Raw genomic sequence first — 17,623 nt, 5'->3', positions numbered from 1 at the left:
GACTCCATTTGGTCCTTGTCTCAAACTTCCTTGTATTCTACCAGACATGTGTAACATGACAGCAATGGAATATATCAGGAATAAATAGATTTTCTTTTCTAAAAGTTCTCCTGAGCAGTTTGACGTTGAGAAATGCTGCAGGTCCTCCTCGTGTGGTGTGTAAGGGACGACCACTGGTGTTGAGTATAAACCCCCTCCACATCCTCCAGGTGGGACCACTCAGGGACAGGGAAGGAAGAGAAAAGAGGAGGAGGAGGAAGAGGAGGAGGAGGAGGAGGGGGGAGGAGGTGGTCGGGCACCATCATTGATACTGTCGGTAGTCGCTGAATGGGGGTGGCTGGAGCTGGGATGGATCCTCTGACAACTGTGGGCCTGGAGGAGGGACAGGGGAAAAGGCAAATAAATACCAAAATGCAGGCAATTCTTCCTATTAACAGAAATCACAGCTGGTTTGTTTATATAAATCCCTCTTAAAATGAATCATAAACCCTGGAATTGTTTGGGTTTCATAAAAAGTTTCAAAAGTTGCATAGAATCAAAGACTGGTTGGGCTTGGAAAAGACCTTAAAGCTTATCCAATTCTACCCCCTGCCATGGCAGGGACACCTTCCACTATCCCTGGTTGCTCCAAGCCCCAACCAACATGGCCTTGGATACTTCCAGCATTGGGGCAGCCACAGCTTCTCTGGAAAACCTGAGCCAGGGCCTCACCACCCTCAGAGGAAGAATTTCTTCCCAACATCCCATCTCACTGTGCCTTCTGGCAGTGGGAAGCCATTCCCCCTTGTCCTGTCCCTCCAGGACCTTGTCTGAAACCCCTCTTCAGCTCTCTTTTAGGAAGAGTACACTGTTCAAGCTGCTCCAAAGACAAACCACTTCTCTCCAAGTTTCATAGAATCCATGGAATTGTGGAATGATTTGGGTTGTCGCAGCTGGTGGGTGAGCCCACCAGGGGAGGGACTATGTTAGATCTATTATTTGCAAATAGAGATGGGTTGGTGGGAGATGTGGTGGTTGGAGGCCACTGGGGGCATAGTGATCAAGAAATTATAAAATTCTCAATATTTGGTGAAGTCAAGAGGAACATTAATAAGACTTTTACACTGGACTTTCAGAGGGCAGACTTTGGTCTATTCAGGAGACTTATTGAGAGTTCCTTGGGAAGTAGTCCTTAAAAATAAAGGAGTTCAGGAAGGGTGGGTGTGCTTCAAAATGGAGATCTTGAGGGCACAGGAACAGACTGTCCCTGTGTGCCAAAAGACAAGTCGACGAGGCAAATGCCCAGCCTGGATGGGCAAGGAGGTTTTGAAGGAACTCAGGAATCAAAAAAGGCTATATTATCTTTGGAAGGAGGGTCAGGTTTCTCAGGTAGTATTTAAGAGGGCTGCTAGAGCATGAAAGAAAAAAATTAGAGACGCTAAAGCTCAGTTTGAACTTAAAATGGCGACTTTTGTAAAGGATAACAAAAAATGTTTTTATAAATATATTAGTGGTAAAAGGAAGAGTAAGACTAATGTTTGTTCTTTATTAGATGCAGAAGGGAACTTAGGAACTGCAGATGAGGAGAAGGCAGAGGTGCTTAACGCCTTCTTTGTCTCAGTTTTTAGTGAGAAGACTTGCCTTCAGGATAACTGTCCTCTTGGGTTGCTCAATCAGGGAGCAGAATGGTCCCCCTATTTTCCAAGAGGAGGCAGTCAGAGAACTGCTGAGCTGCTTGGATATTTATAAATCCCTGGGAGCAGATGGGATCCACCCCAGGGTGATGAGGGAGCTGGCAGCTGAGCTTGCCAAGCCAGTCTCTATCACTTACCAATAGCCCTGGCTCACTGGTCAGGTTCCAGATGACTGGAAGCTGCCCAATGTGACACCCATTCACAAAAAGGGTGGGAAGGAGGATCCTGGTAATTATAGGCCAGTCAGCCTGACCTCAGTACCCAGTTAGGTCATGGAACAGTTTACACTGAGTGTCATCACACAGCATTTATAGGATGGCCAGGGTATCAGACCCAGCCAGCAGGGATTTAGGAGGGTTGGGTCATGTTTGACCAACCTGGTCTCCTTCTATGACCAGGTCACCTGCCTGCTGGATGCAGGAAAGGCTGTGGATGTTGTGTGCCTGGACTCCAGCAAGGCCTTTGGCACTGACTCCCACAGCACACTCCTGGAAAAGCTGCAGCCCAGGGCTGGGACAGGAGCACTCTGTGCTGGGTTCAGAACTGGCTGCATGGCTGGCCCAGAGAGTGGTGGTGAGTGGGGCTGCATCCAGCTGGGGCCAGGCACCAGTGGTGTCTCTCAGAGGTCTGTGCTGGGGCCAGTTCTGTTTAATATCTTTATTGACAACATGGATGAGGGAATTGAGTCTTTCGTTAGTAAATCTGCAGATGACACTAAGTTAGGATCATGTGTCCATCTGTTGGAAGGTAGGAGGGCTCTACAGAGAGACTTGGAATGAATGGATGGGCAGAGTCTAACAGGATGAAGTTTAATAAGTCCAAGTGCCCAGTCCTGCATTTTGGCCACAATAACCCCCTGCAATGCTACAGGCTGGGGATGGTGTGGCTGGACAGTGCCCAGGCAGAAAGGGACCTGGGGGTGCTGGTGACAGCCGGTTGAATATGAGCCAGCAGAGTGCCCTGGTGGCCCAGAAGGCCAGTGGCTCCTGGCCTGGATCAGGAATGGTGTGGCCAGCAGGAGCAGGGAGTCATTCTTCCCCTGTACTTGGCACTAGTGAGGCCAAACCCTGAGTGTTGTGTCCAGTGCTGGCCCCTCAGTTTGGGAAGGATGTTGAGACACTCAAGCATGTCCAGAGGAGGGGAATGAGGTTGGTGAGGGGCTTGGAACACAAACCCTGTGAGGAACAACTGAGGGAGCTGGGGTTGTCTAGCCTGGAGAAAAGGAGACTCAGAGGTGACCTTATCACTTCTCGACAACTTCCTGAAAGGTGGCTGTGGTCAGGTGGGGCTGGTCTCTTTCACCAGGCAGCAACTGGCAGAATGAGAGGTCACAGTCTCAAGCTGCATCAAGGCAAATATAGGTTGGATATTAGGAAAAAGTTTTTTACAGAAAGGGTGATAAAGTTCTGGAATGGCCTGTCCGAGGAGGTGGTGGAGTCACCATCCCTGGATGTGTTTAAAAAAAGACTGGATGTGGAACTGGGTGCCATGGTTTGGTTGAGGTGTTGGGGCATGGGTTGGACTCAATCTTTAAGGTATCTTCCAACCTGGTCATTCTGTGAATTCTGTGACCATAAAGCTCATCTTGCTCTACCCTCTGCCATGGGCAGGGACACCTAGCACTAGACAAAGTTTCTAACAGGGAAATCGACCAGAGGAGGGAGAGGGAAACCTTTCCAGTCATCTAAAGGAGCTGGAAACTTGCACATTAGTGCTTTTGACATGACCATGGCCCCTCTGGAAAGGTTTAACCATGGTGACTTGCCTGACAATAAAGCAATCAGTGAAATGGAACAAGTGTGGAGTCAGCTTCCTGATCCACTGTGTGCTGCTGGAGGGAGCAACACAGCTGTGGTGGGACAATCCAGAGAGAATTAATTGTCATGGACAGATGATACACTTTCTCCAAGGCAAATTAATTTTCAAACATCTTTAAAAAACAGAAATTGTCATAGATTGGATGAAGAATATTGTTGAACAAACCCAGGAGAGGATTCACTTGGAAATTAGTGACTTGCTACTCATCCAACACTAGTGGTTTGTGTTCTTCCCAAAATAAGGTGGAGCATTTTCTCCTTTGAGGAAAGGCTGGAAGAGCTGTCAATGTTAAACCTGGAGAGCAGAAGGCTTAGAGCCCCTTCCAGTGCCTGAAGAGGTTCTAAGAGAGCTGGAGAGGGACTTTGGACAAGGGCCTGGAATCCCCCAGAATAAGGAGGAATGGCTTCCAACTGACAGAGGGCAGGGTTAGATGGGATATTGGGACAGAATTCTTCCCTATGAAAGTGATGAGGCCCTGGCCCCAGCTGCCCAGAGAAGCTGTGGCTGCCCCATCCTTGGCTGTGTCCAAGCCTAGGTTGGACAGAGCTTGGAGCAACCTGGGATAGTGGAAGGTGTCCCTACCTATGTCAGGAGGTAGAATGAGATGGGCTTTGAGGTCTCTGCCACCCCAAACCAGTCTGGGATTCTTTGACAGAGGTATTTAGGATTTTCCACAGGAAGCATTCACACAACAGTCTGTGACTCAGTGAGATATTAAAGCAGTTTAGAAGAGAATCACCACCACCCTTTTTGGAAATCATGTATCTGTACCTGCCAGGTCTTCATCTTCTCATTTACGTGGGGTTCCCCACACAGACCACAGCCTGCCAGAACCACCCTCTTTTGCCTAATTTGCTGCCTGCCATTCCCTCAAACGATTGTGTGTCACCCCTGAGTAAAACCCTTCTGCCACTATGTGTGTGGCAGAAGTGAGGGACAGCAGGGATATCCCTGCTCTCAGCCATGCTACCTCCCATCTCCCAGTGGGAGATAATCTCATGTCATCAACACCTGCAGCTCCTCCTTGGCTTTCCACAGCCACAGGAGCTGGCAGGGCAGTGCAGATTCACTCTAGGATAAGATGACTGCCAGGGGCACATCAGCAAAGCAAATCCTTGTGACACATCCTCTGCCGGCTCCTTACCATTTGGGAATTGTGTGGAGGCAAATCTAGTCAGCAGAATTCCAGCTCCTTCGATCAGGGCCAGGAGAATTCCTCCCATTGCAGCAGATCCAACCATGGCAACAGGGCCGTCTGGAAATGAAAAGCACAAACCAACACTTAATTTCTTTGCTGCATGTTAGAATCCATTGAATCCCAGGATGGTTTGGGCTGGAAGGGACCCTGAAGATCATTTCGTTCCACCCCCTCCATGGGCAGGGACACCTTCCACTATTCCAGGTTGCTTCAAGCCCCATCCAACCCAGCCTTGGACACTTCTAGGGATGGGACAGCCACAGCTGCCCTGGGTAACCTGTGTCAGGGCCTCACCACCCTCTTCATGCCTTAATCTCTCCTAAAACAGACTCAGAGCAGTAATTTTGCATCCATTAAGCTGCATTAAAGGATAATTACTGGGCAACTCCCCCCGTCCTTCCTTCAAGGAACACTGGGAACATTAGGGAGCCTGATTATTACTTTCCTAAGCACAGGAAAAAAGTTTCAGATTATTTTTCAGCATCTGAGACAGCAAATGCCAATTAGGGTCTCACAGACTGTTGCTTTGCTATACAATGAGAACTGAACATTTAGAGAATAGGAGATTTTCAGTTGATATCCCCAGTTTCTTACTTCTTGCAGCTAAAATGGCTCCAGTCAGGGCTCCGCTTGTGATGGAATTCCAGGGATCTTCCTTCCCTCTCATTCTGACCATACTGCAGTCAATCATGGAAAAGAGACCTCCCCAGACAGCAAAGCTCCCTGTTCCAAATCAAACCAAAGCCACTTTGGAGAGAGCAAAGAAGCCAGTAATGCTGCACAACAGATGCTGTGGTGCTACTGTGCTCCCTTTCAGACATGAAGTAAATTCAAACTCATAAAGAGCCAAATACAGGTTAAAATCAATACAGGGAAATTTCCAACTTGACATGTCATCATTGGCCTCTCGCCCCATTTTACATATGATCTCACTAATCTACAATTAACTACAGAAAATTTATCAAACTGTGATTATAATGGAACTTTCATCCTAACAAGGTCAGATTAGCTAAGGGAACTTCCAGATTTATCCCTTTTTAACATACTTCCTTACAGACAATGATGGAGTGTCATGTCACACCTCACACCTCACCCAACCCTGCTCCTGTGGCCTCAGGAGCCTGGCATTCTACAGCACGTGCATGGATATCCCCAAGGTCGATTTTTCATCCAAGCTGGATCACTTCTTGTAATGAGTTAGTTTTATCTTAACCCCTTCCACACCATGAAGAGGCTCCAGGGAGCTCTGCTGTTTAAGATATGACCAGTTATTACAGCTGTCTTATCATTCCAGGAACATGGACTGTTTCCTCCCCATCCAAACCACTTTTGGATATATCAGAACTGTATTTACCCATTGCTTGGGCCAACAAACCTGCTGAGACTCAGCGCAGGTGTCAGTGTAGCTGCACCATGTTACATTCCCAAACTCTGTTATCTAACAACAGTCAATTCTGTGCAACAAAACCCCAAAATTCATTACCTCCCAGTTGTGGAGCTCTGGTTTTAATAGCCGTCAAACTGCCCCGCAGCCGGTGGTTTACACCCTAAAATAAGATAATTCAGTCAAAAGAAAACAGTAAAATCTTACAGCCAAGCTGAGTCTATATTGCAAAACCCTGCCACAGACCCAACACATTTCTGAGTGCCCTCAGCAGCTGTAAGGAGCTGAGACAAAGTGTACTTTACACCTATTTCACTATTTATCATTCCCATACAATATTCCTGTCAGGTACAGATGCGAATTACAGTCACCAGGCAGGAAACAATCTGGGTTCACAGTCTCAGTGGGACTGAAGGAGGCATTACAGTAACATTTTATCAGGATAAGCAGTGATTTTTCACATGTACAATTTTTTCTTCCCAGATGCTGGGCAATCCCACTAGTTGTCCTATGTTTAGTCATTCCTGCAGGTGCAATTGTAGGTGTCTTTGTAGTCCAGAGAAGCAAAGTCATGCTGAGCCTTCCAGAGTCCAATACTCAACATGTCACCCAGGACCCCACAGAACAACTGCACATTCTCCCAGACTTTAACACAGTTTAAAGAATATCCACCAAGTTTTATTTTTGTTACAATCACTCAGAAGTGGGGATAGGTACATTAAGCAAGTCTTAAGCAAAATTAAGACTCTAATTAAGCAGATAGTCCTTTGCAAGTGAAGTGTCTGCAGGATCTGACTAGTTTGGAAACAATTATTTATTAAACCAACAGCTTACAGTCAGACTAATATCAAAAACACCTTATCTATGAAGTCAGAGAAATTTTAAAATTAATGTTCAAGCAGCAACCGAATCTTAATTTATCAAATGTCTCTGCAATGGGTTTATAGCCAAGATTTTGCAGCAGATATCCCAAAAGTGAAAACCGACTTGTATCAGCAAAACTTCACTTCCATGTTTACTCACTCCTGCATTGAAACCAAATCTGAGCATTAGAAATAGAGCTAATAAAAATGGCAATGATTAAAAAGAGATTAATTAAAGAAAAATATACCCTTTAATATAAATCTGAAGGAGAAAAAGATTCTTTGAGTCATTCCATGTTTTAAAAGAAAGGGAAAGGCCAGGAGAGGAAGGAGAGCCTAGTCTTCATGTCCCTCCATGCAGACAGAACCACAGGCAGATGAATCTTTCCTGCTGCACTTCCTATCCTGAGGGAAATGATCATCAGTTAGGGAGGAACAAGCAACCAGTGTCCCACTGCGGACACCAGAGCAAACGGGGAAGCAGCAATTTTATCCCAAAAGATGAAGAAAGATCTTGAACCAGAACAGATTCTCATGGTGTAGATTAACAACGTAGAGGTCTTTAATTAGCCCTGCTCCCTGCACAGGGATTTATTCTCCTTCCCCTTCACTGCCACACTCCCTGGGGAAGGACAGTGGAGGCAGGACTGCAGTCAATGCACCTTCAGAGGATTTTACTCACCACTGGGGAATTTCGGAAGCCTTTGATAGCCTGGAAAATGCCCCCTCCTATGGCCCCCATGGTGAAGGCCCCTCCACAGTCATCCACTATCCTCCAGGGACTAGAAAGAAAAATAGAGATGAAAATATTAAATCTCATCATGTTAAACCATGTAAGTGAGTGGGATGGATCCAGCACTTCAGCACTGGTATAACTGGGGTGAAGATTGAGCCTGGTGGTTATACCATCTCACATCCAGCTAACTGAGCAGGCAGCAACAAAAAATCAAGAATATTACAGCAAAACAGACTCAACCTTTGCCAGAGTCTCCTGGCCCACTTCCCCGGAGTAGGAAGTACCAAATATATAGAAATGCCTGAACTCCTCACACAAGGCAGAGAGACATACTTCCATCATGGAAAACTCCTGAAGAATTCCAGCTCTGCCTTACACTATTTACATAGTGTAAATAGCTTTTAATTCCCTGATCTCATTCTTCTCTTGACCTACAGAGAACTGAGGTACCAAATTCCATGAGACGCAGCTCCCAGGTGGCACAAAACACTTTTTCTTGAATCACTCGTCCTTTTCATTAGCTCTGCCGATTTAAGTGAGACTTCAAAGTCACCTTTGCAGAGCTGGAAAGGTTTTTCCTGATGCATCCTGGATCTTTGAAGTCCATTCCAACAAAAGAGATCTCTCTTCAGAGGTACAGCACCCACAATTCCTGCTCCAACACCACAGAGCAGCCAGGAAAACCTTGCATAGAACCTTCCTGCAGCACAGGCTGTCAGTATCTGACAAGGGACCCTTATTTACAGGTTCAGAACCTCTGCCAAAAACTGGAGCCTTGCAACTCTAAACCAAACTCTTGAATTAGGTGAGCTTTAAGATGCCATTAACTTCTGGTGTCACTGTGGGTAATTTCAGAGCGCAGAATAACAAAGTTGTTTGGTTTCTTTCATCTTGTATCTAGATCTTCCAGCCAAGCACCCAGGTGATTTAACTCCTACACTGCCAATCATCAGAAAATGCAAAAATCAGCCTACAACAGCATGCAGGTCACAAATCGGAGCACCATAGCAAGCTCAGTGTTTCTGTCAGGCAGGAGCATCAATGAGCACTTCCAATTTCACTTGTAATGTCATGTTTCTGTTCCTGAGGATCCGCTACAGCTTCCAGCTCCTGCACCTGAGGACATCATCCCTGACCTGCCACTTCCCCGCCTTACAGACCTCCCCTAGCGAGGGGTGATAAATCCCCCTCATTGTGCTGCAGGCTTTGCCACAAGGTGTTTTCTTCCAGGAGAAAGTATCTCTAATTTTCAGTCCCTCTCCCTTAGTGTTCTCCCAGGCTCTTCATGTTCACAACCTAGTTCCAAACCTCCTCCTCTGCAGCCAGCCCTGCCCCCTACAAAGAGAACCCCTGCACGCACAGGTCACACTCAACGTTGGCTTCGCTTTTGTACCTTGGATCGCTGGGTTGTTCCCAAGATACCAGGACCACACCCAAGTGTCACCACTGAGTGTCCCCAGTGACAACAACATCCAGGTCCCAAACCCACAAGGCCTCAGGAAGCAGGGGGGGTGTATTTTACCCTCCACCACCTCCTGTTTGTCTGCCATATGCCTGCATATGGTCTCATCTTATCTCATAACAACCCCCTCAGCCCTAACTGCATTCAATAATTCAACAATTTCTTTTCCTTCCACTTTTTCCTGCATAAGGAAAAGGTTCCAGACACACTCTCGTCCAAGATGCCAAGATGAAAAGAAACTCACATCATTTTTCTCAGGGATTTTTTGTTGTTTTGTTCTTACATCTCCCGTGCAGATTATTATCTCCTCTGCTATGAATAAAACATCCCAACCCTCTTCCTTTGTTAACTCTCTGAGAGTGATCTTGTTAAAAGGCTTTTTGGAAATCTAAATGGATTATATAAAGTGGGCTTCCCTTATGCATAAAGTCAAGGAATTCCAAACTCCAAATCATGGCTTCTTTATTCTTGAAACCTTGTTAATGAGACCCCAAACAGGGAATGCTTCCCTCTTTAACCTCATTAACTGTTACCTTCAGGGTTCCTAATTTTCCTTTTAAACTACTCTCCAAACTTTTCTGAGCAGCTTTTAAATGAGAGAACAACTTTGATGCCAGCACAGCCAGCATGTGTCAACGCCTCCAAACTCCCTCAGAGCTGATGCAAAGTATCTCTAGCCCTGGCACTGCCTGACCTCATAAAGAATTGGAGGAGAAGAAAAGAGATTATTTCATTCTTAATCTGGCACTTATCTACAAGCAGAACATTACTGTTAATTGTTTCCCTGACTCGGAGGGGAGCCCTGACTATAGGGAAATGACAGGTGGAAGAGGTTGGGTTCCTGCTCCTGATGGCACCAGAAATTTCCCAAAGATGAGGAGAGCAGAGGGCAAGACTTCACTTTTCCCAGGGCTATGGGACAGCCACACACCAGCTCTGGCTGCCTGGGAGAGGGGTGAGTCCTCCCTCCAAGCCCCACAGCATCCTGCAGCCCTCCTGAAGGCTGCATAACAACTGGAATCAGAGGCTGCCACAGTTTAAATGAACAAAGGGACCTTTTCTCTGTGCCAACGGTTCACAGGGACCCAGCCTGACCCCAGGACAGCAGCTCCAGGGCTGGGTAACAGAAGGACCACAGGGTGACCAGCAGCCAGAACAATGGGGGACACCAACAGCCCCACATGGCTTGGCAGCAAAACATCCCAACTGCACAGCATTAAGGACACAGCTTCATGCTGTACCTGGGGAGGGTGAGGACGATACCAGGAGGAATTTCTCAGCAGAAAGGACTGTCAGGCAGTGGAAGGGACTGCCTAGGGAGGTGGTGGAATCCCCATCCCTGGAGGCATTCAAGGAATGACTGGACACAGCACTCAATGCTCTGGTCTGGTTGACAAGGTGGGGGTCACGGGTTGGCAATGGGTCACAGGTTGGACTTGATGGTCTGAGAGATCTTTTCCAACCTAAGTAATTCTGGGATTACCTGGAGTCCACAGCAATCTATTAATAAACACTATTTACTTTGCTCATGTCCCAGATGTTATGCTGTGAAAAGGCAGGGGTGATGTTTATGGACAAACTTAATGCATGTCAGCAGAGCAATCTGCAAAGTTTGGGAAAAGCCTCATGAACAGTCGCAGGTCTCTTGTCTGCAAAGGTGAGCAGAATCTCAGACTGGTTTGGGCTGGAAGAGACCTTGAAGCTCATCCTACTCCTCCCCCTGCCATGGGCAGGGACACCTTCCACCACCCCAGGTTGCTCCAAGCCCCAGTGTCCAACCTGGCCTTGGACACTGCCAGGGATGGGCCAGCCACAGCTTCTCTGGGCAACCTGGGCCAAGGCCTCATGACACAGAGAAGAATTTTTTCCCACTATCCCATCTAACCTTGCCCTCTGGCAGTGGAATGGCATTCCCCTCTGTCCTGCCTGTGACTCCAGGCCCTTGTCCCAAGTTCCTCACCATGATGAGAAACTTTGCCCATGATTCAGTAACCCTGCACCTGAGCTTGTGTTTAATCCTTTTACTACTACAAACACAACCTTAGACTTGCAACTGATGTGCCTGTGTAGGTCTACAAAGACAGTCCTGAACCATAACAGGATTCAGACATTGCCAGCTTGGCATGGAGCGGGCCAGGCTAGGCTTATGGAAATGGAGAGGGAGAAGGGCAGGGCCACGGGAGGCGTGAGGGGAGCCTGGGGGGCCAAAGATGAGGGAGGACTTGGGGACTGAAGGGAGGTTGAAGACGAATTAAGGATGAGAGAAGACTGAGGTGGGATGTGGGAGAGACTGAGAGTGAGGTGGGCTGTAGATGAAAGGAAGGCTGAGATGGGAGGCTGAAAATGGTAGCACTGAGAATTGGGAGGGCTTTGGATGAGAGGGAGGACTGAGGATGGGGGGGACTGAGATGGTGGCTGAGGATAAACGAGGAACTGAGGACTGGAGGGGCTGTACATCGTGGGGAGACAAGAGGCGAGCTGAGAATGAGAGGCGATTGAGGACAGATGATCTGAGATGGGGAGCAGAGGGGGAGGGGAGCAGCCTGTGGGGGATGAGAAAGGAACCGAGAATGTGAGGAGATGAGGATAAGGGGGAATTGAGGATAGGGAAGCCGATGATGTGGGACTGAGAATGAGGAGGCACTAAGGATAAGAGAAGGCTGGAAGGGAAGCTGAGGATGAGGGACGGAGGCAAGGCTGCGAGTAAGGGCCAAACGTGGGACCGTCAGTGCAGGGCCCGCCGCCCCCGGAGGCGCGTGAGCCGTGCAGGCCGCAGGACCCCGCCGGCTCCTCGCCGCTCCGGGAGGCCGCGCGGGGCTCGGTAGCAGAGGAGTTTGGCTGCCCAGGCTCCGAACGGGCCCAGCGGCACGACCGGCACAGCCTCCCCCGCCTCCCTCAGGGGGCCCCACCAAGGTCAACCCCGCCCCCCCGACGGGGAGCGGCCCCGAGGAGCGGCCGCGGGTGCGCCCGCACCGCTCCTCCGCTCCGCCCCTTCCTGGCGCTCGCAGATCCCGATCCCGATCCCGATCCCGATCCCGATCCCGATCCCGATCCCTGATCCTGATCCCCTCACCAGGGCTCGCGAGCGTACTCCTCCATCTTGCTCGGCCCCACCGCCTCCCCGCGCGCGATTGGCTGCGGCGGCCCCGCGCCGGCCAATGGCAGCGGAGGGCGGGACGAGGAGACGATTAGGGACGTGTCTGCGCGTGCGCCATGCTCTGGCCCCGCCCCCGGCGCTGAGTGACAGGCGCAGTGACGGTGGGAGGGTTGCCCAACCATGAGGAGAGAAATGTCAGCGCGAGGGATGCGTTGGGTGCGATGGCCCTTAAATTCCATCCAGTGTCACGCCTCGCTATGGGCAAGGACACTTTGCACTATTCCAGGGCGCTCCAAGCTCCGGCTATCCTGACCTTGGACATTGCCAGGCATGGGGCAGCCACAGCTTCTCTGGGCAACCTGGGCCAGGGCCTCCCCATCCTCACAAGGAGAGGAATTCCTTCCCAATAACCCCTCTAACCCTTTGTCAGTGGGAAGCTCTTTGTCTTGTCACTCCAGGACTTTGTCCAAAGTCCCTCTCCAGCTCTTTTAGAAACTGTACCTGTGCAAATTGCTCCAAGGACAAGCCACTCTGCCCCAAATTTAATGGAATCAAGGAGTGGTTTGGATTTGAAGGGACCTTAAATCTCATCCCATTCCCCCCCCACCATGGGCAGGGACATGTTCCACCAGACCAGGTTGCTGCAAGCCTGTCCAGCCTGGCCTAGAACGTCAGGGTCCAAGCCCACATTATTCCTGATGCTGCTGCATGAGCTGAGCTGACCTCGCATGTCCCAGGGGATGTTCTTGTGGTCCTGCATGCAGCTGGAGCTGGGACTTGACATTCCTATCACCAGGTCAGTTTCCTGGGCAGGCAGAGCTGCAATCCAGGGAACAGTGTTTGTGCCAGCAGAAAATTCCTGGGCAGCTTGCAAAGCTCTCAGCACAAGATGAGGGTGTTCCTTCTTGTCCCATCACTTTTTCCCTGGAACCAGCTCTACCCCCACCTGGCTCCACTCTCCTGTCAGGGAGCTATGGAGAGTGAGAAGGTCCCCCCTCAGCCTCTTTCTGCCTTGAAGCCTTGCCCAACCTAGTGGTTTGCAGCCTCTCTAAGTTGTAAAGTGCATATTCTTTTCCACTCCTAATTTAACAGTACACACTCTGCTCTCTTTGAAGGGCAGCAAATCATTCGGTAGCAAAAACTGAATGCAAAACAAGTTGCTCTCCAGTGACTTAATTGTTTTAATAAGTAATGGTCTGAAGCACCATGAAGGAGTTAGAATGCTCCACCTGCTGTGTTGGTTTTTGATGCTTTAAAAGACTCCTACTGTTTCATGAGCAGGTGTGTTTGCTTCACCTTCATTTAAGGTGAGGGAGTAGAGGTGATGCAATTTTGGAGATTGCTGGGAATCTCCAGGTATTGTGGTATTGTTGTTTCTGCTTTGGCCAAGAAGGAGAGATGGGAAAAGTAGGAAATATTGGCCTCTCTCAGCCACTGGAGCAACTCTCCCTACTCCTGTGTCCTCTGGCACTGCTGTGACTTGATCCCCCTGTGCAGGGCATTGGTGAGGCAACACCTCCAGTCCTGGGATCAGTTCTGGGCCCCTCAGTTCGGGAAGGACATTGAGGGGCTGGAGCGTGTTTAGGGAAGGGAGCAGAGCTGAGGAAGGGGCTGGAGAACCAGGAGCAGCTGAGGGAGCTGGGGGGATCAGCCTGGAGAAAAGGAGGCTCAGGGAGGACCTTCTTGTTCTGCACAACTCCCTGACAGGAGAGAGGAGGGAGGGAGGTGTCAGGTGTCAGGCTCTGCTGCCAGGGAATAAGGGACAGGTCCAAGAGGAAATGGCCTTAAGCTGGGCCATTTTAGTCAGTTTGGATACTGGGGAAAATTTCTTCCTGGAAAGGTTGGTCAGGCACTGCACAGCTGCCCAGGACAGTGGTGTGATCACCACTCCTGGAGGGATTCAAAAAACATATGGATGTGGCACCTCGGGACATGGGCTAGTCGTGGCCTTGGCATTGCTGGGGAAATTTACAGGGCTTTTCCAAACTCAGCAATTCTATTATGTTGTGACTGATCCAACCCTTATCAGGGTGGCAATCCTTTGCTGTAGCCCATATTCTTTCCCCTTATGAGTGGTAGATTAAATCAGGCTAAATGGTCATTCTGGTCCCACCTTTCACAAGCTGTAGGAGAGCTGGAGAAACATGATGAGTCCCTGAGGTGCAGGAGCTTCTGCATCACCCAAGGGACTTTGTGCCACCCTCGGGCAGGCTCATGGAAGATATCCAAGGGCTTTCTGGGATTTCTGAGTTTCCCCATAGCCAGGATTTGGTTAGCTTCCCAAAATATATCACCTTCTCCACGCTTGTTGTCATGTAAGCATGTGTCTGGAGAGGAGGTTTTGGATAAAGATGCACTGGGTTTGGGAGAGAGGAGATTTCTCTCCTGGCCACAAGACATCCACCGCCTGTTGTGGCCAGGGGAAATGTCACTCTTCAGTGAACAGCTTAGAAAATGATAAAAAGATCAGTTTTCAGCCTCTCCTTCTGTGGGCTCTGAAAGAAAGAGAAAGATAACAGGCTAGAAAAATCCATTCAAAGTTCAGTTGTCCTTTATCAGCTAATAGGGAAGAATAAAAGCAGATGGATTGTCCCAGGTGGCGATGAGAGAGGTGTGGGCACAGAAAGTTTTCACAGCTCTACCAGAGTTTGTAAATATGCCTGGAAAAGCTGCTTAATCTGACTCTGTCTCTGTCCCTCCTCTTTAATGGCTTGTTGTGGTGCTTCAAAGCCAGTGGTTTGGAAATACTCATTAGTGCCCTCAAGGTGTTGTTTGCTATGGAGATGGGACTCCGATAAATCCGGGACTAATGGATTCAGAGCTGCCAAGAGGGCCTGTGTGCCAAGCCACACAGCATCCCAGTGCTCTGAACCACACAGGGCCTGGAATCTCTCTGATGAGGGAAGACTGCAGGAGCTGGGCCTGGTGAGTCCAGAGAACACTGAGAGGGGATCCCATCAATCCAGACAAATACCTCCAAGGGGTGTCAGAGGATAGTGACGGACTCTTTTCAGTGCTGCCCAGTGATAGGATGAGAAGCAAGGGCCATAAACTAAACCCCAAGAAGTTCCACCTCAACATGAGGAAGAACTTCGTTGCACGGAGGAGGGCAGAGCACTGGAACAGCTGCCCAGGGAGGGTGTGAAGTCTCCTTCTCTGGAGATACCCCAAACCCACCTGGAAGTGTTCCTGTTTAACCAAGTGACCCTGCCTGGGCAAGGGGGCCAGACTGGATGATCTCCAGAGGTCCCTTCCAACCCCAGAAATTCTGGGGTTCTGGATTCTGTATATCACTATTCCACTGTGGTGGCTGGAACCAGCTTCAGAGCATGGCCCAAGGGTCTGTAAACACATCCCCCTTCCCAGCTGTTGGTAGCCCATGAAGGACCAGTCAATGCAGACATATCCAAGCTTCTCTAATTCTGGGGTGAAAACACAATTTTTTTTTCTACTGTTTTCTTTATACAGCCCCAAGAACCCTGTGGAATATGGTCTAACAGAACTGTGCCAATATCCCAGTTAAAAAGGACTGTGTGACAGCCAACATAAATCACAGTGAGACCATCCACTCCGAACCATGACAAGTTTGAGGTGTCCCCTGCTTCTCTCCCTGACTTTCTGCTAATGTAGGAATATTTCCCCACAAAATTATGCTCTGTGCTACCTCTGCCTGGCTCTGCAGTGCAGGGGAGGAGTGGGTGATCTTTTCCTAGATCAGGAAAGGATGGGTGATCCTTCAGGAGAAACTTGGAGTCTCCCAGGCCACATTCACAGCTTCTTAGGGAATTTGGTGTGCGGTACCTCTCATCACAAGAATCAAGGTTTGGGAATGACAAAATAGAGATTTTATCAAGGTGTTGATAGCGATTATATTCTGTTGAAAACCTAGTTACAACACGGGAAAGTTTACAACAATTTACTATGAAGGAAAGGCAGACAGAGAAAATTCAAGATTTCCCTTTTAGCAGAAGGATTCTTTCTCTAGCTTAGCACTGCAGATTGTCCCTGGGGCTGTCTACATGTCCTGTCCCTTGAGCCAGGGATGGCACACCTGGGAATGCTTGGATTGTTCCAAGAAGAGGCCGACACAAAGATGTGATTCCTCACTACCTTTTTGTTGTGTGCTTTCCAGCTGGGAAATTAGCTTCCAGTTTGTTGCTCACCTCTTATAAGCACTTGATGACTGAGCACAACAATACCGTAGAAATACTGGAGGGTTGGACATTTATAGAATACAATAATAGGCTTGTATATATTGGAAAAGCCTTCTAAGATCATCAAGTCCAGCTATTGCCCCAGGACTACCACTAACCCAGTAAATTCCTCCAAGGAATGGGGACTCCACCACTGCCCTGGGCAGCTGTGCCAAGACTGAGAAATCCTTTCAGGGAAGAAATTTTCGCAATATCCAACCTAAACCTCTGCTGGTGCAACTTGAGGCCATTTTCTTTTGTCCTGTCTCTTGTTCCCTGGGAGAAGAGCCTGACACCCACTGAGGTCCACCCTAGGTCAGTTAATTTCTTCCACCCCCAGACTCTGTAACTCAAATTTCTCTTCCAAAACACACAGTGTTAAAACATGTCCAGCCTTGTATCCTGAAAAGGGACCAGACAGGACCTTAAGAGAGATTCAGGGCTGTATTAAGGTGGAACAAACAAGACACTCACCTGGCTTCTTCAGGCAAAGATGGCACCAAAAGCCATCTTTCAGGTAAATTCAGGCAATTTCAGGCAAATTCAGGCAAAGACTAAATTCAGTGTGGTTTCTGTTGCCCTCAGCACTGCCACAGCTGTGGCAGCGTTGGGGTAGGAGAGTTGAAAGAGATGGAGAGGAACTTTTCATCAGGAACTGGAGGGACAGGGCAAGGAGGAATGGCTTCCCACTGCCAGAGGGCAGGGTTACATGGGATATTGGGAGGAAACTGTTCCCTGTGAGGGTGGTGAGGCCCTGGCACAGGTTGCCCAGGGAAGCTGGGTCTGCCCCTGGATCCCTGGAATTGTCCAAAGTCAGGCTGGATGGGGCTTGGAGCAGCCTGGGATAGGTGGAAGGTGTCCCTGCCTATAGTAGGGGCTGGAACATGGTGAGCTTTAAGGTCCCTTTCCAACCCAAACCATTCCATGACTCTGTGTGTGAAGCCAGGTGGGGAAGAGAATGCCTGCATCCCTCCTAGTGCAAGCAAGCACTAAGACCCCCTGGTTGCAGGATCAGGGAAACAGTGAGGGAGATGGAATTTACCACAGCAATGTTTAAGTTCGTGCACTTAGAAACTAAAACCAACAAGTTCTTTTACAATCTGGAAAAAATCTCAGCCGTGCTGATGAGTCATAGGAAGGATATGAGCACGACCTGGGCACTGCAGTGCTGGAGATAAAGGAAATTCTGGAATGCACCA

At 48.9% G+C, this 17,623-nt stretch overlaps 1 protein-coding gene across 1 annotated transcript; it reads right to left on the bottom strand.

Annotated features, from left to right (window-relative positions):
- Window positions 1-7: 7 nt before the first annotated feature.
- Window positions 8-12,296, bottom strand: TIMM17A (translocase of inner mitochondrial membrane 17A). Its single transcript, XM_036398303.1, has 6 exons — window positions 12,208-12,296; window positions 7,619-7,718; window positions 6,173-6,236; window positions 5,284-5,412; window positions 4,636-4,746; window positions 8-372 (listed from the first exon to the last, which is right to left on the bottom strand). The coding sequence occupies exons 1-6, from the start codon at window positions 12,231-12,233 to the stop codon at window positions 302-304; spliced, it is 501 nt and encodes a 166-aa protein (XP_036254196.1). The 5' UTR covers window positions 12,234-12,296; the 3' UTR covers window positions 8-301.
- Between the last annotated feature and the right edge of the window lie 5,327 nt (window positions 12,297-17,623).

The sequence above is a fragment of the Molothrus ater genome, chromosome 25, assembly GCF_012460135.2.
Source record: "Molothrus ater isolate BHLD 08-10-18 breed brown headed cowbird chromosome 25, BPBGC_Mater_1.1, whole genome shotgun sequence".
Lineage (NCBI taxonomy): Eukaryota > Metazoa > Chordata > Aves > Passeriformes > Icteridae > Molothrus > Molothrus ater.
The sequence above is the reverse complement of the archived record's forward strand: the minus strand, read 5'-3'. Positions and strand labels throughout refer to the sequence as shown.

Bases quoted from the DNA above. Each gene is read 5' to 3' on its own strand.
- TIMM17A (XM_036398303.1), bottom strand. From the start codon at position 12,233: ATGGAGGAGTACGCTCGCGAGCCCTG. The intron at 6,237-7,618 runs GTGAGTAAAATC...ATCTTATTTTAG, and splicing joins GCTTCCGAAATTCCCCAGTG to GGTGTAAACCACCGGCTGCG. The intron at 5,413-6,172 runs GTAATGAATTTT...GATTTGGAACAG, and splicing joins CAGAGCTCCACAACTGGGAG to GGAGCTTTGCTGTCTGGGGA.